A 20020-nucleotide genomic window follows, 5' to 3' on the forward strand; every position below is an offset into this window, starting at 1 on the left:
TTTGAAATAAACAAACCGAGTATTTAAACCGAGTCGGCGCAGGGTTATGACGTCAGAGCGTCATCGCTTTGGCGCGATGTCCAAATAAATTTGAAAACCTGCGGCTTCAAACCGCCTGCTGACGGCAGGGAGAGCAGGCTACACCTTTGTCTTCAGAGGTCGACACTGTGGCTAAAGGGACTGTAGCCGCTACAGGTCAGTATTGTGTCTCCAACTTAGTAAAACAGAGTTACTGGTGTAGTTTATGTCTTGTCGTTTCCGTTGAATAACGTTTCAGTCAACAAGTGATGCTACGCAATGTCGCTAGCTAAGCTAACGTTAGCTTTCCTGCTAACTTCGCTAGCAGTAACTTACCTGTTTGTTAGCTAGCTTCATTCACAACAAACGTGCTGCTTGGATAATAGAAAGGCTTGTTAATTTTTCTTTTATTAGAAAACATATTTACTACCTCACCAATCTAATTCTGTGTCAGTTTTTTGTTTGGTGGGTATCAAATGACTATTTCCTGAAGAATTCGTAACAGAAATATTTCTGCGACAAACTTAATCGCATTTTTCCAGACTTGTAAAACGAAACCGCTTCATTTTCTGTTTATATTTGCAAACGGTACATATGGTTTTAAGACCGAAAGAGAGTGAACTAAACAGACAAAGTCAGTCGACTAGCATTAGTGGTGGTAGTAGTATTATCAGGTCAGTGTTGAGTCCTGTGTACTGTAGTTTCCCAGCCAGCGTTGCTGTACACTAATGTAATGTGTTTGTTTATTGATGCAGGGATGTCGTGGGACTTTTTTGTGCCCGTGTGCGTGGGTGACCTGGTGAAGACTGGGGGGATCAACCAGTATGTCGTTCAGGATGTGGTGCCCCCAAAACAGCTGCCACCCTATCTCAGTAGTAAGTAGTGAACTTGAATGAGTTCTGGAGTTGTTCTTTATTCGGTATTTTCATTTGAGCTGGTGTGTTTGTGACCTAAATAATTTTTGTGTCCCCTTCTCACAGAATTCAAATCAGCACTGAGGAGCCGGGGGCCTTTGTGTATATTGGAGCACTTTGACACAGGCTACAGCGTGCTACAGTAAGTATTGATCACATATAGTTTGCTGTAGGTATTGTTTTTGAGAACTATGCATGTTCAAAACTAATTTCTTTACTTTTTTAGGCACTGCAACTCAGTGGAGCTGGGTGTGAAAGAGGATACCCTGGAGTTACTCGTACAAGGTTAGACTTTTTTCTAATTTCTTTATCTTTAAATAGACATATGACCATAAGCGCTATATTGTAGGCAACTGGACTTGCTTGCGTTTCTTGAAGACGTTTTGTCTTTCATCCAAAAGCTTCTTCAGTTATAATGACTGTTACAGAGTTACAGGCTTAGTCCCTGTGTGGGTGTGAAACTTTGCAGAGTCGTAAGGGTCACATGTGAGCTTAGTTTCAGATTCGTTAAGTTCACAATGTGAGTCGATGACCCACCTGGCTATCATTTGAGTCGTGAGGGTTGGGTGAGACCAGGGGTGAATAGGTGTGAAGTCATCTGGGAAGGGATCCCAAGACTGCATTGTAGATGGGTGATAAGTGGTGTTGTAGGCCACCCCCTCTGTTTAACGATGGGCGTTCCAGTTTGAGCAAGTCCAGTTGCCTACAGTATAGCACTTATGATTACCATGACCTGGATGACTGAGAATCTTCACCGAGATGTAGACATATGACCTTGATATGCTGGAGTTGATCACATATTATCTTTATTTTTTCCCTTTCAGTGGTTAGTGGCCTGGCTGCTTCCCTGCCAGCACTTCTTACCTCCACCACCGTCTCTGCTGCAGAGCGCAAAGAGAAACTTAATGCCGTTAAAATGAGTGTCTACCTGCTCTGCAAACTCGCAGAGACCTTTGAGAGTGACTCCTATAGGCAGAGCATTGTCACGGCACCTGGGAAGGTATGATCAATAGAGATATAGCAAAGAAATACATTGTTAATGGCTGTGTCAGTGACCAGTTCTGTGTTTAACCATTTTAAATGCCCGCATGATGATATCATGGCAAGTTTTATGATCCAGTCAGACCAAGAGATTATGGTCTCTAGCCTGCTGTTAGATGGGTAGTCTTGGTAGTGTGGTGGAGTTTTACTACACTGCTGTAAGGGCCCAACAACAGTCAACTTGTCACCTTCTTCAACCTCTGCCCCCCAAAGAGCAATGGGACAGGGCAGGAAGGAGATGTCAGATAATGTGTGGATGTTTGTTTGTCCTTGTGTGTGTTCTTGTATGAATGTTTATGTATCAGCTGGCAAGAGGCTATAGTCTCAATAAAGTTGGTTTGGCACATATGAACTACAGTCTTTGGTAACCTGAGGGCATGTATTGTAGGATGTTAGCTTTATTGTCTTGTGTAGGACATTTTGAGTCGAGTCAAATCTATGAATTTTAATTTATCAGGTTTTGTCTTTCTTGCACAGGGTGGTAAAAAAGGCAAAGGTGGTGGAGAAGGACTGCTGCAGTGGGACTCTGAGAGAGAGAGGGTGCTGCAGGCCCTCGTCCAGCTCTTCCAACTGGATATCCGTTCCCTCTGGAGCCTCTCCCTAGTGGAGGAAGAGTTCATCAGGTACTCTGCTGACTGGGGAGCTCTTGGCAAGAGTACAGTATCAGACTTAGTTGTGTTAATTCAGTTAGTCTGTGTAATTTCCCACTTTCTTCTCCCGATCTTTGAGGTTTTGTAGCCTTAATTGGGGCTTTTATGAAAATTATCTTTTGTCTTCCCATAAATAATGTCAAACCAAACCTAACAAGATCAGATCGTCATGTAATGTTTCCGTTTTGAACATTTCCTTGCAGTCCTAGCTTTTTATGTTCAGCAGAAAGGATATGCAGTGATTGCTTCCTACAGAAGAGATTCATTTGTTTTCAGTTCTCATGTCAGTACCAGAAGTTCTTGATAGTTATGCTCATAACAAAAGATCACACATTTTTAAAAAAATGTGGTTAGCTTTAAGAACCATCACAAACATAGTGTCTGTATAGATCTGCAAATTTTTCTGATGAATACAGAACTTTGTGAATAGACTATAGAATCTGATCTGAGCTTGCTTGAGTTGCTTTTCTCGCAGGTTTTCACCATACCACAACATGAACAAACTTAATTCTTTGCTCTGTCCTTTTCTTCTCTCAGCTGTGTGACCTGCTGCTGCTATAAACTGCTTGAGAACCCAACCATTGGCCATGTCAAGACCAAGCCCACCAGAGATTGTATAATACACCTACTGGGAGTGCTAATCAAGAAGTACAACCACCTCCTGGGTTAGTCTCACAGTCACACACTGAACCTGTGAGCAAGATTTATAACTGAGGGAGCATATCAACCCTGTCATTTTCAAGAACCTTGTGTATAAAGAGCAGAAAACAATATTACAAAACCTCCTGTTATTCAGCATACATTGTACATTTTGATTCTAGTGAAGACTCTAATTTTTTACAGGTGCAAGTGTGAAAGTGATCCAGCTGCTGCAACACTTCGAGCAGTTGTCATCTGTGTTCGCCCAAGCAGTGTCTGTGTGGAGCACAGAATATGGAGTCAGGGCGATCATAGGAGAAGTTATAAGGTCAGTTTCCAACAAAAGGTCCTTTTTGTGAATCTGTTCATGGAAATCTGATTCTTCAGCTGCAAATGATGATGTATGGGAGGATTTTCATGCTTTTTAATTTTTCCCATTCTTTCAGGGAGATTGGTCAAAGGTCAAGTGAGGAGCTTGCCAGAGAGGCGTCGGGGGTCAAAGCTTTTGCCGCCTTCATTGCAGAACTCGGTGCCCTGGTCCCTGAATCAATGATCCCCAACATAAGTGTGCTCATCACACACTTGGAAGGAGAGGTACTATATGCATACTTTAATGTGTTCATCCTGCTAACATGGAATTCCTAATTTGCAGCTCCTGAATAGGAACAGTAGTGTCCTTAAAGCAGTAGAAACTTGCTGCAGAATTCATCTGGCATCAGGCAGGTTTATGTGATGATTTAAAGGAGCAGCCCTTAATATTAATGAGTCATCACTAAGGTGGCTGCTCATGCAAAGAATTAAGTCTCTACGAGAACATGCGTACCGCTTGATTGAGTTGGGAGATTTCCTTTCTCCACAAATCACTGCTTTTTGTGCCCTTCAAGACTTTCTGTGTGGGGTTTTATGTAGTTTTGTCAGTGTGGGACACACTGCGCTGTCAGGTACATACATTTCATCGAAGGCCCCGTCGTCCTGGGTTGTGCGGTAATGTCAGCACATATTAAAAAAAGATTGGGTAAAAGAGAAGAAGGGTTTTTTAATTGTATCGTGTATGTTTTCTGTGACAGGGGAGTGCTACAATGTCTTGTGCTTCACAGAATAGCAGACTATGTGTAGCAATAATTTCACACCTGACAGGAACATTACAGCACCCAATTAAATCTTAGACAGTCTCCAAGTGCACATTTACTATGCAGTGACTCTCAAAAGGAGCAAAAAGCGATGGCCCACACTCATGTATACATTTATTTTTTTATTTGGTCAATAAGTTGTCTTGCCCAGGTGCAAGTTTTGCTATTATAATGTTGCAATGCATCACTCCTCATTTAGGCCTTGATCAGTGTTACCTCTGTGTTGTTGAAATCTACACACAGAGCTCAATTTTTTTTCTCTTATTCTGTTCACACTCTGCCCAATGATGAGACCAAGGCGAATACGAGCTTACTGAATGAGAGTTGGGTTCCTCTTTGCCTTGACTGGCAGGTAATCTTGGCAGTGCAGAGGAGCCTTCCTGCTCTGCTGTAAGGGCCTGCCTACAGTGACTTGGCTCAACCCAAATTATTCGTCTAAAGTCACAGCAGAATAATTGCTGGGATGAAGCTGACAGTGTGTTTGTGTGTCTGTGTGTGTGGGTGTGTGTGTGTTGTGTAGGGGCAAGGAGCTCACCCAGCTCTCTTTGCTATTCGGTTAGCAATGAGTTGCTTCTTTGGTAATCTGAGGGCAGAGCTCAGAAAATTCTGAAGATTTGGCATGAAATGCCACAATACATCAGTCCTTATTAATTGGCCCATTATTGTGTTTGACACTAAAATATTATTTTAATGACAGAAGAACAGCAGTCTGTTGTACCAACTTTGCATACATTTCCTCTTAGTTAAGGTGAAGTTAAGGGATGGAGTCCTCACTAAACGATAAGTTGAAACTAGATTGTTTCATTGTAAAGCTGTGTCAGTGTTTTGTTGCACCACAAAGACGTAAGGTTCAATTTAGATCTCTTCGTGGTACACCCCTCAAGTGTAAGATTTAAGTTTTACCTTATGATTATGTTGAAACTGTTTCAGCTGGTGCAACCCGTACAATATAAGTAACGTGGAAACTCCAACCCAAATTAGAAATTCTTTTCAAACAATGCTGCATTTGAACTTACACAAAGCTGGTGCAACCTATTGCAGGATCAGATTCAGACTTACTCCCTCTGTCCTACTGTTTTCCAGAGTCACACAATGCGTGTTGCTGTCTGTGAGGTGCTGGGAGAGATCCTCGTGCGGGTCCTGTGTGGCGACGGGCTTGACGAGTCTGGGAAAGCTGACCGTGACCGCTTCTTTGACACAATGCAGGAACATCTGCATGACACACATTCCCATGTCAGGGCACGTGTGTTGCAGGTCTACACACGCATTGTCAACAGCAAAGTATGTTTTTACTCACTTCTATTGTATCTGTAAATGCATGTTATTAAACTCTCCCATGGTAATAACTACTATCTTTCTGTGTTTAGGCCCTGCCCCTGTGCAGGTACAGTGAGGTGATGGAGCTTGCTGTGGGGCGACTGATGGACAAATCTATAAATGTGGTGAAGAGTGCCATCCAGCTGTTGGCAGCCTTCATCGCACACAACCCCTATAGCTGCAAGGTAACTGGAAGCAACATGATTTAGGCCCAGACTGGCAGACATTTTTTTTAAGAGTTAACAGTCTCACTGGACTATGTACTTGTTTCTTTCAGTTGAGCAGTGCAGATCTGAAGAAACCGCTGGAGAAAGAGACCGCTAAACTCAGAGAGATGAAAGAGAAGCTGGAGGGAAAAGCACCAGGTGAGATCGAACCCTGAGAAGTTTATTTTTCTTCCTGCTCAGTCACACTCTGCCCAATGATGAGACCAAGGCGAATACGAGCTTACTGAATGAGAGCTGGGTTCCTCTTTGCCTTGACTGGCAGGTAATCTTGGCAGTGCAGAGGAGCTTTCCTGCTCTGCTGTAAGGGCCTGCCTACAGTGATTTGGCTCAACCCAAATTATTTCTTTAAAGTTATAGTGAAGTAATCATGGGGATGAAGCTGACAGTGTGTGAGATTGTGTGTGTGGTTGTATGTGCATTTGTGTGTATGTGTAAGAGGCAAGGCAAGGAGCACACCCAGCTTTCGTTGCTGTTCAGTCAGCAATGAGTTGCTTCTTTGGTAATCTGAGGGCAGAGTTTAGAGACTCATCTGAACTCAGCAGACCTGGTCTGTCCCCTTATTTAGTTGTCTGAAATTGCACTCAAATTTCAGCCAGACCAAACAGTTAGTAAGATTTTGCTGTTTTATTAAGTGCCAGGAGTTCATTTATTTAAGTTGAAAGAGTTTTAGTCAGAAGTAATACTGTTCACAGGGTACCAAAGTTATGTAGTTTTAGATGTGAGCAAAAAAGATGCAAAAAAAAAAAAAAGGTGGTTCACCAGTACCTTTTTAAACGTGGTTGCCCCAGGCATCAGCTTTTGGTTGCCAAAACTGAAAACATGGTTGCCAATTTAGTCACCCTATATTTTGAGTAATTAAGGTACTATGCAGTTACACTTGAGCTTGACAATGACACTGTGACATTAAAGAATGTTTAAAAGCTGTATTACAGTAACGGAATAACATTTTTTTGCCGTTTGCTGTGCAGCAGATGAAGTAAGGATGTAGAGGCTCCTCATTTTCAGAACACAGTGTTGAAAGGTTTTATGAGAATGGCCCAGTTGAAATCATTAATCGCTGTGGTCATCGACTCATCAGTGGTACAGTGGGTGTGCTGGCTTTGGCTTGTCAGTGGGTGTGCAGCCTCTACCTTATTATGCCATTTAGGTGCCCGCTCATGTTGCTTCCAGCTCCATTGCTTGTCGAGCCCTGTTGTTCCGAAGGATCTTCTATGTTAAACTAGTGAACTTGTCACTTATCAAGGTGTATGTTGTGCTTGCAATGCAGTATAATTTACATCCAATTCGAAGATGCTGGGACACTTCCCCTCCTAAGAATTCACAAATCTCGGTTTTGTTTTTCATTTAGGTTTATCTGTTTCTTTGTAAGTTGAACCAATTTGCTCATTCGTTTTTGATGCAGACGGGGTTAGTCGAAGTTTTCTCCCCAGTCAAAGCCTCGGCCTCTAAAAGAGATGCCTGTGCACACACAAGTAAATGCATCAATGACGTGCAGCATTTATGAATCCAGTTACGACCTTAATAGCAATATTCAATTATCACTAATGCAACAAATACAAAACAAGTATTTATTTTGGGGTGCACTTTTTGCTGTCCCTGTTCTTATAAGTGGAAAAAGTGGCAGCCCCTGGCAACCAGTATGGTCGAGCCCTGAAATGTCAGTATTGTAATTTCCAACACCACTTGAATAGAGCAGTAATTCTGTCATTTTAGCATTAGTGCTATGATTTTGTTTCTCCACAAATTGATGACTGAACCACCCCTCCCGTTTTAATGCATTTTGCAGTTATTAGCTTTAAAAAAAAAAAAAAAAAAATCTCATGTATCTAATGTCAGAGAATACTGTGGCACACCAGGAAAACAAACATGGTCAAATGGTGGCACAACATTGCCATATAGATATTTAACCCCGTCAACAATTACTATTCTGTCTTGCTAATTTATTTATTTTGAATTATTTTTGTTCCTACTCATGCTCATTGCAACTCAACTCTAACCGAAATCATCCTTATTGAATCTGAATTTTTTTTCCCCTTTCCCTCTGCCTCTCTGCAGTGGCGGTGATTAAAGCATCTGAGCTGTGGGCAGCTATGGAGCCTGAGCTGCTCGTCACTGTCAGGACCGAGCTGGAGCCCACAAGTGAAGCGGAGAGGGAGCAGGAGGAGGACGATGAAGGGGATGTGGAGGAAGACAAGGAGGCAGAAGATGACAGGACAACTGCGGTGAAGGTTGCTCAGTACCTGCGTGTCAACAAATACAGGTAATGCTAATCACCAGTGCTGGCCCAATGTGTCACTACCTGAAGGATTTTTTTTCCTCTCGCCCTGTCAATTAGCCAAAAATTTGATATGTGGAATTTATTTTGTTTTCCCCCTCTGCAGGAATGCCGTGCGTCTTTGTATAAGAGCCCACAGCTGCTTCCCTGAATCTGAGATGTTTGCTTCTCTGTCCACTCTCAATGCTGAGACTTTAATGGACACGCTGGCTCTGATTTTCAAAGGTAAAGCCTGCGCTCGGCCCACCCGACGTGTTTCTCTCCAGAGGCACTCATCAAAAGGGCTCTCCAGTGTGAATCCTAATGGAAGCAAGATTGAATCTATTTAACATTCAGTCCTTTGCATTTCCTCTTGATTGGACGGAATTCATTTCACATTATTTTTCAGTGTCAGTTCATTAAAACTGACGCGCATTTAATATGTGACTTTACAAGAGTGTGAGTAGAGGATATATTTAAGAGCATAGAACACTGCACTTCTCAATCAGCCATCTCATTCGACCTCCACCAATGAACACTGCTGCAGTTTTACAGTTATGCTAAATGCACATGTTGAGTTGCTACCAAGTGTAATTAATACATGAAAGAATAGAATAGAAGTCTTTATTGTCATTGTGGCAGAGACTACAACGAAAGAAATCAACTTGTTTCAATTCAGTTGAAGAACAAGACATGAGATTTTAGCCCTTGTATTATGACTGTTTTTGGCATCACAGCTGCATCGATTTGTCGATTAATCCATTAGTTGATCAAAAGAAAATTAAGTGCCAACAATTTCTTTAATTTAATTTTATTACTATTTATTTATTTATCTATTAATTTATTTCATTTTTTAAAAATTCATTTTCTAAACAAAAATGTTTAGAACATTTGCTGGTTCCAGCGTCTTCAATGTGAGAATTTGCTGCTTTTCTTTGTCATTTATGATTGTAAATGAGGATTCTTCAGGTTATAGACTGATGGTTGGACAGAAGAAGCAATTTGAAGATGTCACTTTTGGCTCTGGGAAATTGTGATGAGCATTTTTCACTTTTTTTTTTTAATTTTATAGACAAAGGTTTACTGTGAAAGTGATCTGCAGATTAATTGATAATGAAAATTATCATTAGTTGTAGCCCTATTAGCATCTGGCAGTTCAGGCGGGGACAGCCGTAAATTGCAGTCTAAATTGCAGTCTTAATTGTTTACATTACCCAGATCCAATTGCATCATGGGGACAAAGGCTGCTGAAGACTAGACAGCAACAAGTGTATTTCTTCTTTCTTTTTAATGGTATATGCACTATACCCTGTAATACTGGCAGATGGCAAAAAAAAGAGTGTGTGAAGGTAATCAGAATTGGACAGCTTATTCCTTAATATGCTGCTAATGTAAATGTAACAGTTCTGAAGCTGCCTTACACACACTAAAAGCCTCATGGCAAAGAACAGATTAAATTTAAGTACAGTACAGCAGCTGCAGGAAGTGTTGAGTAATTGAGCACCTATGGAAAAATGATTTATTGGTCTAATTCTTATGTGATTGCTTTAAATATATACGTATATTCCAATTGACTTTACATCATAAGGCCCTTGATGTTTTTCCTCAGGTTCTGACGAGGACACCGCTGAGCTCAGTCAGAACTTGCCACCAACCCCACAGAAAGAGCCAGAAAAAGAGGGGGAGGATGGGGAGCTGAAGAAGCAGGAGATGTTGGTGCAGTACCTGAAAGACACGGAGACCTTCGCCTTACAAGTGGAGAGAGCCATCTCTGTCATTAACACCATGCTCTACTGGAAAACCACTTCAGGTAGAAGGGGGGCTATATTCACCAGAGTGGAAACCTGTTCTGACTTGTACATTTTAGTGAAATACATGCATTCACTCAGTAAAGAAACATTCTTACATTTGACAAATGTTTGGTTTTAGTGGTCCAGGAGGCTGTGCAGTTTTGTGTGACGGTGTGTGAGTTCAGCGTCGCCAACTCTGTGAGTGGGGTGAGGAAGATGTTGCCTTTGGTTTGGTCAACTGACGCCGCCATTAAAGATGCTGTCGTTCAGGCCTACAGACGCCTGTATCTGAACCCTCAGGGAGACACCATCAGGTCTGTAAAACTGCCTCACACCCGCATGACAATATGCCTTAACATTAACAATTTGATATAAATTCTGCTGATAATACAATTATTTATATATAAGTTTGACTATTAGGATTCTGATTTAATCAGTTACTGAAATCTCTTGAGGATTGCATTAATGCTAGGGCACCTAATTTTCTGGATAACATTTGTAACTATAGCGAAAAACATGCCTTGAAATTACATGATTATGTTGTATGTTGCATTATGTGTACATATTCAAAATTAATGGTTAAGTTGTTGTGATGGAAGCAAACCTAAAAACACTTGAAAAGATATTTTTTTGTGTTGTCCTCTTAAAGTAACAGTCTCGTCTGTCTTTAGGATGAAAGCCCAAACTCTGGTTGACAGTCTGTCGGAGCTGATGGTGGATGCATCTCTGGGAACAATCCAGTGTCTCGAGGAAATAGTGAGTAACTCCATTACTTTTCTGTGGATCTTTTCTGTGTATGATGGTCATTTATAGGAACACAACTATGTAGAAGTTTGAGGGATAGGTTTACCAGTACATTGTATGTTTTCTTGACTTGTTGTCTACTGTATTTTTGGATTTTATATATCTTGTGATAAATCATACGGGGAGTTGTAACCATCTAAACATGTTTCTGGTGGTTTCTGCAGGTGCAGGAGTTCTTCGGCAGTGGCAGCAATCTCCAGTCCATTGTAGTGCAGGTCTTGTGGGAGAGGTTTACTGGCAAACGGGAAACTTCTGGCTTACACAGACGAGCTGCAGTGTTACTGCTGGGCATGGCTGCACGGTAAGACATAAACCACTTTCAGTATCAAACAAACTTCAATGCCATGATGAGGATAAGGGGTCATAGAAGTTTCTTTTTTTTTTTTTTTTTTTAAATGAGTTTTTAACTTCTCTTGTCTCTAACTGGTTCATAATTTTGGTTTGGAAAAAAAGTGCCACTCTGCAATGACTCAGCTCCTGCTACACTTGGAGGTTGTCTATCATATTGACAAACTGTGCTGTAAAAATTATGTCATAATTTATTATTACTTGTCATTTTAATTTTAATTTCATGAACAAAAAACAAACATTTGAGATTAAAAATCTCTTTTTCAAGTGTCCTTGGGGAAAAAAGTGTCAAGGCATCATTCCTGTGTGCTCCAGCAGCACTACTACACCCCTGTTTATAAAGCCATGGAGAGAAAAGATGAATAGATACACTTGCCATGCAGAAACTTTGGACATCAGCTGCCGTGACAATTTGCAATAGTGTGCAGCGATATAGCCTACCAGCAAGACAACAAGGTTATGCACTTGAGACCAGACGAGACAATAGCTAATAAATTGGCATATGCCACCAACTGGACAGGGGTGGGAATTACCCTGAGTTACGGTAGATCGCCTTCAGTGTTCTAATCTGTCAGAATGACACACACCTTCAGTCTCTGATGAATCAGTCTTTGATGAAAAATATTTGGTTAAGGTGACCTCTGCTGACTCTTATTATGTGGAGCAGTGGTTCCCAACTGGTCCCAGCCATGGTGTCCAGAATGCTCTGTAGTCGTTAGTTCAAGGTCTACACAGTTTAATACAGTAGGTGTCACACGTTTAGCCATATCGTCGAGCTAGTTTGCTGTTTCAGTCAAGTAGCTGTCCATTAGTCACTCACTCTACAGCAGAAAATGGCACACAATGACCGGAAATTCACTGCACTTAAAAATAAAGTTGTTGTTTTTTTGCTTGTTTTTTTACAAACTTGACACGTTTGCAAGTCGCTTGCGGTCCATTCAGAATGGACCTTGACTCACTTTTGGACCACGACCCACCAGTTGGGACCCACTCTTGTAGAGTGACCATCCAGGTCTGAAAAGTACAGCCATTGCAGAAGTGCCTTAAACCTGCATTATTTCTAATGGCCAGCAGGGGGCGACTCTACTGGTTGCAAAAGGAAATACTATTGTATACAAAACTATGAGAAAATGACCCCACTTCTCAATTTATTTATTACCTCAATAAGTTTATGGTCTCAATCTCCAGTTTGAAGTCTTCTCCAATACTACATGATGTTCATTCTGTATGTTCATTCTGTAATTAAAGGTCCCATTTAGAGTAAAATAAACGATAAAGCAGATTACGGGGTGGCTACCTTGCGATTGACAAGTTGTTAATGCAGCGGTGTTCTCAATTGCTCAGTCAGATTCTTCTCTCACTCCTCCACAGCTTCATCCTTTTGTCCAAGTATGGTCACTTCTGGCTCTAAAATTCCAGGATGGCAAAGACCAAAATGTCAGACTTGGGGCTTTAAAAAGGTCGTCCACAAAACCAATGGGTGACACCACAGTGGCTGCATCTACTTCTTTTTATACAGTCTATGACAGTGACATAAGGAGTAGTTTGACAAGTGGTCAAAGTGCATGCTTGCATTTGTTTCATGTTTTTTAAGACAACGTAAAATCCAGTCAGTTGTAGTGTACTCATCAAATGATTCAGCCTGTTATTTTGATCAGTATTATGATAACAGATCAATCCCAATGCAGCTCGTGTTTATTCATTTTCTCACTGTGTCCACGCTGTGATCTGATCTCATTTTGCACCCACTGTACAGTGCAGTAGAGTAGGTGGGGATGTCAGTCAAAACAAATATGGCAAGTGTAGGATTAGACATGATGCTCTGCAGCCTGTATTTATTATCTAATTTTGTAGAAGGCAACAAAACAACTGTTGCTGTTACAGTTGCTTGTGCTTTGCATCCTTATGACTTGTCTACTATGGATGAGGGAGAGGTGTGTTGACTGATGAGAGCAGTACTGAGCAGTCCTTTCTCATGACATGTTAATTGCTTTTACATATGGGTGATGGTAAAATCTGATTATATTTCCATTATAATTTGTGCTGCATGGGTATGAAAATACATTGCTTCTTAAAGAGACAGTGTTACTCTATTGAGTCTGTTTACACAGCTGAACTGAGAGGGAACAAACTCAGTTTAAGTTTGCACTCACTTGCTCATATGTTCAGTCAAGTGGAAATTGCAGTAATCCCAATTATGTGGAAGTTGCAGTCACGTGGCATCTAAAAGTAAATGATTATGAATCAACATTTTTACTATTAATAGTTACTCTCAGACTAAGGAAATTTAAATTCAGTGATAGTTTTATGACTTGGACTCGCTCTCACCTAATGTCAGTCAGCAGCAGTCCAGCACTACTGAGACTGGGACCGTTTGACCACATGTGCTACTGTCCAGTGTCTGGAATGGTTTCAAAACTTGACCCCCAAACAATCGAGTTCCAGATACGCTAAAGGAAACTGGAACAAATCTACAACAAGCTTGGCAAATCACCAGTCGGCAAAAAAGTTCAACTTATGTCCTTGTTTCTCCCCAGCCCACTCAAAGCTTCGACTACTCGCGGATATTTCCACTGAAGCTACGCTGTCTAAAAAATTATATTTGGGACAGACCTAAAAGAGATTTTGATGATTCTGATTAACTATTACTAATTGTCAGTGAAAGAAGTAACAGCTGAGATAATCTTGGCAAAATCTTACAGCTGCAACCCTTCTTTAATCCGGTTTACACCTGTATGAAAATGCAGTTCGTATCTGGATCTAAAAAGGCTCAAGTCGAATCTGTGTGCACTCAGAATAAACCTCCATGCTGTGTATTAAACTGGACAGGGCTCTGTGTCATCCAAAGGCAGAAAAAAATCATTGTTATAGTTTTGTGGCAAGTTGAGTTGACTAAACAGTTTTTCCAAAAAATTATGTAAAATCTGCGATATTACTCACTGCATAGAGGCGCTTCCTTTTACATTTTGGTCCTGCCTCAGCTACTTGACATTCAGCAAATCCTCTCATTAGTCAGAACACAGGCTCAGCCTCGGCTCCTCTTCATTGTAATCAAAGTCACGACTATATTACTAGGCTCCTTGCCAGTGCATTTCACTGAATATAGATATATTTTTTTTAGTGTTCCCCCTCAATCTACCTCAAAGACTGCCACTGCTGTAGGGAAGAGCGAGCGAGTTAAGAGACTATCTGCAGTCCACCCACACTGCTGCCTCTCTTCATCCAGCCGGCAGCATTCATAACCTATTAAATCTTATGTGCTTCTCCTAACCCGTCCTCCTACACGCATTATCTGGGCAGCAGCCTAGCTCTGGCAAGGCCAGCACATAGCAGTTGGGGTGATGTAGGTCAGAGATGTTATTACCTCACTTTGCATAATCACATGAACATTTGGGAATATAAAATCTATACTTGATGCATCTTTGTAAAAATGTCTGTTTTGTGTTTGTTTGAATCCAACAGGGCAGAGAGGGAGGTGGTACTCAGTAATCTGGATACTCTTTGTTCCGTGGCTCTGGGGGAAAAAGTGACTGAAGACTTTCTTCTGGCAAGAGACACCGTTATCACCATCTGCAGCATCACAGACCACGTCAGGGTAAGAAGACATAAAGCATGATTGACTTTGGAGCAGCTCTTGATGACCAGAGGGCCACGTTGACTTGAGCCTGTTAATTGAGTCAGCAGGCCAAAAATCTTATCTATAAGTAGAGATTTAAGTGAAATGTTCAAGCCCTCTTTAATGGCTTTAAAGCATACTCAACACTCACAGTTTCATACTTGATGTATTACCCAAGTTTATTTGAATTGCTCATAAACAGAATTTTGAGCCAATGAAGTGTTTCAGAAGTTCTACAAAAACTGACATATTTCAGTTTGGGGTTTCCAATAACCCCAGCTGTAAACATGGTTACATACAATGGATTTTCATATGCCTTTTGTCTGTGCAGTGTTGCTAATCTCAAATCCCTGTGACATCTGTTTTGATTTTTGTCATTGGAGTGTTAGAGGTCTAAAGGCCCTGACACACCAAACTGTTGGCCAATGGTCAATGTTGGGCCATTGGTGAGCGTGTGTTGCCCTAGATTTTGAGTGTATCTCACACCACTGGCACTAGTCAGCCTTTGTCTACTATTCTTTGGCCAGTCCAGCGTGTTGAGTTGGAGCCAGCGTAGTCCATCGGTGAGCGAAATCCCTCTGATTGGCGGTTCAGCTCAGTGCACAAGAAGAGAAATGGAAATGAGAAAAGCAAACAAACAACTACTGTTTTTTTTTTTTTTTTTGCTGGCACACTGTAAATATCCTTTGTTCTTACAGCATCAGGTTGTGTTGTTAATGTCCTTGACTAGCGTCTTGAACCCGTCCTGTCAGTCTTCTGGTTTCCCATTTGTAACGACAAATACAGACTACAGCCCATGTTATTATAGTTTGGCTATGAAGGGAGAACAAATAAGTTTCAGTTCAGCTTTATATAATGAAGTTTTAGTTCAGATGCATGTGTAATGCATATTCCTTTAATGGGGAGTTGGACCTCTCTCTGGTCAAACTGTAAGTAATGACTTTATGGCAAGAAAGGGAATATTTATTTATTTATGCATATCCCATATCAAATATAAAACAATGAATATTTCCCTATTTTGTGTATTAGATATGCAAGTTTGCTCAGTTTGTGGCGAAGGGAAGGGTAACCACTTAAATATCTTAGACAAAAAAGGGAAAAAAAAGGTTTTTGCCATTATTTGTATACACACATCAGTGGTGTCTACTTCCTACACAACAGGGAGATGAAGCCAGTGTCAAAACACAAGCCAAGGGTTACATAAACTATTTTTACTGTGTTAAGGAAGGTTTCCTAAAGTTGAAAATGATTAACCAATTAATGTCAAATAGCCCACATGTTCACACTCACTGTTAGCTGTTGGAAATATTCAGCCTATATATGTTGGCAAAACAAACAGCTGTCAAACTCCTTATTTCCAGCTACATTTATCTCACATTAGGTTTGCGTTTATTGCATTATTATTGTTTATTTTATACCCTTTGGGGCATGAAGAACTGTCTTGTGGTAGATATTTTCCCTATAAACATTTAGAGGAATAACGTATTAATTTAATGCACTGCATTATTTCCACCAGCAATCTAAAGGTGCTCCATTCAGACTGCCCCAAGACCATCAGCTCTTCACCTGCCTCACACAGGCCATCGCTGAAGGTAAATGCAGACAAAGGCGCCCTTATTATTATATTATGTTTGTCTTAGCCTTCACCACTCTTAGTTTCGCCGTCTGACTGCTCTCTGTCTCCAGGTGTGGTGATGGAAGACCCGTACTGGCAGAGCTTCATGGAACAGTCCGTCCGTCTCCTCTACTTCCTGGCTGAATCTCCTGACCAGCTGTGCTCCCGGCTGCTCCAGCGCAGCGCTCGCCTCTTATCAGATCAGATTGCAGAAGGTGGCGACCTCAACAAGGACGCTGGCCAAACGCAAGATGGATCTCAAGAGTCCAGTGAGCAAGGTGAACAAGGTGAGTCCCTGTTGTTTCAGTGTGTACACTGACACAGTGTAACCTGTCCAGCATGCTCTTAATCACATGTGTCTTCCTCTCCTGCAGTGAACTGTATGTGTCTGGCCCAGCTGTTGGCTCTGTGTGGCTGCGTGGCTTTCTGGCAGGTGTCTCACCTTGAGCGCAGTGTGAGCGCTGAGCTGCGGAGGAGGAGAGGAGAGAACGAGGAGAGGGAGGAGAAGGAAAAGGGCCCATCCAGCAAAGCTAAGGTAATGAGGCTGTATATGACACTTAACCTGAATACAACACCTGTACATGCTGTGTACAAAAACAATCAAGAACTATGCCCTGAACAAGAGGAGATGAAATTGTGATTGTTCACAAATTCATTTCAGGTTTTTATTTTTCAGTCTATGTTGTATGTATGTTGATCCATGTGAATGTGGATTTGGTCAATTCTGAAAATAACTATTTGACTGTCACCGGAAGAACAGCAGTGTGGAGCCAAAACTAGTAGTTAATTATGTAATTGAACAACACTTAATTGTTTAACTGTTTGAGTCAGTTTCTAGCAAAAATGCCCAAATATCTGATGTTTCAGCCTACAGGGATTTGCTGCTCCTCTGTTTTTAATGATTGTTGATAAAGTCTTTGGTTTTAGACTGTTGGTTGGACAAAAACAATTTGAATATGTCGCCATAGGCTCTGCAGAATTTTGATGGCTGCTTTTTACTATTTAATGGCATTTATAGACAAAACAATGTGTATTAAGAAAATAATCACCAGTTGCAGCCCTGTTTCTGTTCATACTATAGTTACTGCAGTTAGTTGTTTTTTTTGTACCTCTGCAGATACTTTAGTGTTTCGTTGAAGCCACAACAGCCCCCTGTGTAGTGAAAATTGTTTTGACAATCAGACTGAGTCTCAGCAGGACAGCTTGACGAGTTGAGTGATGGCTCATAATTGTTCAGCCCATCAGGGAACAGGAAGATTAATGTCTCCTTAATTAGCACTAGAAGTTTTTCATTTTTGTTAATTATTTAAATTTATTTCACATTTTTCTCTGAGAATAACGGGAGAGACAAAGAGGCATAGAACCTGTAATGTCACTACCTCATTGTATAACCTGCCAGGACTAGAGATTGTTAGTGATTATACATGCAAAATACCACAGGAATGACTTGAAAAGACTTTCCATGGATGTTTTAATAACCTTTTCTCTCTCTTGTGAAAACATGTCACCATTAATCTATTGTAGCCAGATTTCAAGTCTTCTGGCAGTGTTTCATACTGAACCACCTCAAGGAGCACTTTGTAGGATGTAGAAGGATCTATTCACACCATAAAACTTCAAAAACTCCAATTAAAAGCCAATTTCCATGTAGAGTCTCTTTTGTTATTCCGGTGTGGCTACATGTTTTGACAAATAAACCCAGGTCTCAATGAAACACTGAGTTTGGATGCATTGACGCTGAGAAGCAGTTTTTATGCCAATTTTTAATGCAAGTTCTTTGGATGCACATAGCCATTTTGCTTTAATTTAATTCTGAGATGGATACAGGACAGACAGGGGAGAGAAAGGGGATGACATGACAAAGGGCCTGGGCTGTACTTAAAGCCAGGCTGCTGCAGGAAGGACTCAGCCTTAATGATACCTGCTCTACCTGATTAGCAACTGGGTCACCCATATAAAATGTCTCGCAGCCCACTGGGTCATCAGCTACCGTCAGACTGGGCATACAGATATAAATGTTGAAACTATTTTTAATACACATTCTTCGCAGTTCAATCTTCAGTTGATTTCATGGAAAGCATTAGCACCAAAGTGTCTGAATCTGAAGGAATTAATTCAGATTTACCAGCATGGTAAACAAGAGAGACCAAACTTGGTGGTCTCTACCTCTGAAGTGGCCATAAAGTCCAACGATGACCAATATGTTATCCAAGAGCCTAATTTTTATACTTATAGCATTCATACTGGTTTAAAAGACAATCTAGGTAGCTTGGTAGCTTTGTGGATTGCAAGATTGACTCCGGCTTGCAACCCTTTGCTGCGTGTCGTCCCCCCACACTCTCTCTCTCTCTCCCTATTTCACACTGACCTGTCCATTAGAGGCAAAAAAGCCCCAAAAATAATCTAAAAAAAAATTTTTTACAATCTGATAGTTTTTTCCATCTCTGCTTAGCAAAAGTTGTGTGTGAGAGGAATTAAAGGCCAGACGGATATAGATGCCAGTCCCAAATATACACCAGTTGAGTTCATTGACCAGAGCAAATGGGGCGGCAGTAGCTCAGTCCATAGGGACCTGGGTTTGGAACCGGAGGGTTCAAGGTTCAAGGGCTCAAGTCCCCATCCGGACCAAAATATGGAGCGTGGACTGGTAGCTGGAGAGGTGCCAGTTCACCCCCTGGGCACTGCCGAGGCGCCCTTGAGCAAGGCAGCGAACCCCCCCAATCGCTCGGAGCGCCTGTCATGGGCAGCCCCACTCTGAATCTCTCCACTTAGTGCATGTATAGGTCCTGTTTGTCCGTGTGTGTTCGGACCTGTGTGTAAATAACAACAGAGTAAAAAAGATTGAATTATAAAGTATATAAAATTAAAATTAAATTAAAAATTAAATAACAGCCCAGATTATTATTTGAAGTTTTACCGAAATTATGTCTTCCCCAGTGTAAAGGAATAGTATAAAAATCGTCATGTTTTAATTATCTTAGAATGAGCCCTTTATAATTGCTAAGGGAGCAGGTCCTTTTCCACAGAGCCCGCCATGTTGCACTGCAATCTATCTCTTGTAGCCCCGAACAGACCAACCAATCACTGGCTCTAGGGAGGGCCTTTTGCATTTTAATGTTGACTTGCAGGCCACTGTAGGTTCTTGGAAAAGGAGAGGTATTAAAGTTGCAATCTGCAACCTCACCATGCTGAATCTTACCCACTGCACCCTTTAAGTATTATTATTTGTCACGGTAAGACTTACAGTTGCAGTCAGACTGAAATTTGCCAGGTGAAATTTACTCGCGTGCTGTAGTGAGAAGCACAAAGAAGTTAATGGGCATAGAAATGTAGTCCGACTGCATCATCAGTAGAAAACGCTACAAGTCAAAGAGCTCCCGCGATGATATCTAGTAATATGTTACAGAGAGAGAAGTGGCTGTTTTTTAAAGCTTTTCGGTTTTTCCAACAGCAGTCGGCCAATGAGAGTGCCATGGAAGAAGAGCTGGGGTTGATTGGTGCCTCTGCTGAAGATACAGAGGCTGAACTCATCAGAAAGATCTGCGAGACTGAATTACTGGCTGGTAATGAAAACCTCTATACCCCCTTTATACCATCCTCTACATTCAGTTGTTAACATGTATACATTTATATATTTTTAATAATATGTTTTCATAT

At 41.2% G+C, this 20020-nt stretch overlaps 1 protein-coding gene and 3 non-coding genes across 4 annotated transcripts in view; all 4 read left to right on the forward strand.

The window, feature by feature from the left end:
* The first annotated feature begins 64 nt into the window (after positions 1 to 64).
* The window catches only part of ncapd2 (non-SMC condensin I complex, subunit D2), a 22759-nt gene continuing 2803 nt past the window's right edge, over positions 65 to 20020 (forward strand). The window contains exons 1-23 of the mRNA XM_050046703.1: positions 65 to 195; positions 774 to 893; positions 999 to 1074; positions 1159 to 1217; positions 1757 to 1932; positions 2451 to 2596; positions 3161 to 3288; positions 3467 to 3590; positions 3709 to 3856; positions 5476 to 5673; positions 5760 to 5894; positions 5987 to 6074; positions 7992 to 8196; positions 8318 to 8436; positions 9800 to 10000; positions 10120 to 10294; positions 10652 to 10736; positions 10949 to 11085; positions 14595 to 14727; positions 16265 to 16340; positions 16435 to 16650; positions 16738 to 16898; positions 19815 to 19926. Of these exons, the coding sequence (XP_049902660.1) occupies positions 776 to 893; positions 999 to 1074; positions 1159 to 1217; positions 1757 to 1932; positions 2451 to 2596; positions 3161 to 3288; positions 3467 to 3590; positions 3709 to 3856; positions 5476 to 5673; positions 5760 to 5894; positions 5987 to 6074; positions 7992 to 8196; positions 8318 to 8436; positions 9800 to 10000; positions 10120 to 10294; positions 10652 to 10736; positions 10949 to 11085; positions 14595 to 14727; positions 16265 to 16340; positions 16435 to 16650; positions 16738 to 16898; positions 19815 to 19926 (3016 nt within the window). The 5' untranslated portion in view covers positions 65 to 195; positions 774 to 775. The remainder of the gene's footprint in view (positions 196 to 773; positions 894 to 998; positions 1075 to 1158; positions 1218 to 1756; positions 1933 to 2450; positions 2597 to 3160; positions 3289 to 3466; positions 3591 to 3708; positions 3857 to 5475; positions 5674 to 5759; positions 5895 to 5986; positions 6075 to 7991; positions 8197 to 8317; positions 8437 to 9799; positions 10001 to 10119; positions 10295 to 10651; positions 10737 to 10948; positions 11086 to 14594; positions 14728 to 16264; positions 16341 to 16434; positions 16651 to 16737; positions 16899 to 19814; positions 19927 to 20020) is intronic.
* Positions 2016 to 2350, forward strand: LOC126392543 (small nucleolar RNA U85). The gene has a single exon (XR_007570191.1). It is a non-coding gene; the product is annotated as a small nucleolar RNA U85 (small nucleolar RNA).
* Positions 4672 to 4984, forward strand: LOC126392542 (small nucleolar RNA U85). Its single transcript, XR_007570190.1, has one exon. It is a non-coding gene; the product is annotated as a small nucleolar RNA U85 (small nucleolar RNA).
* On the forward strand, positions 6126 to 6449 carry LOC126392541 (small nucleolar RNA U85). Its single transcript, XR_007570189.1, has one exon. It is a non-coding gene; the product is annotated as a small nucleolar RNA U85 (small nucleolar RNA).

This window comes from Epinephelus moara, chromosome 6, assembly GCF_006386435.1.
Source record: "Epinephelus moara isolate mb chromosome 6, YSFRI_EMoa_1.0, whole genome shotgun sequence".
Classification (NCBI taxonomy): Eukaryota; Metazoa; Chordata; class Actinopteri; order Perciformes; family Serranidae; genus Epinephelus; species Epinephelus moara.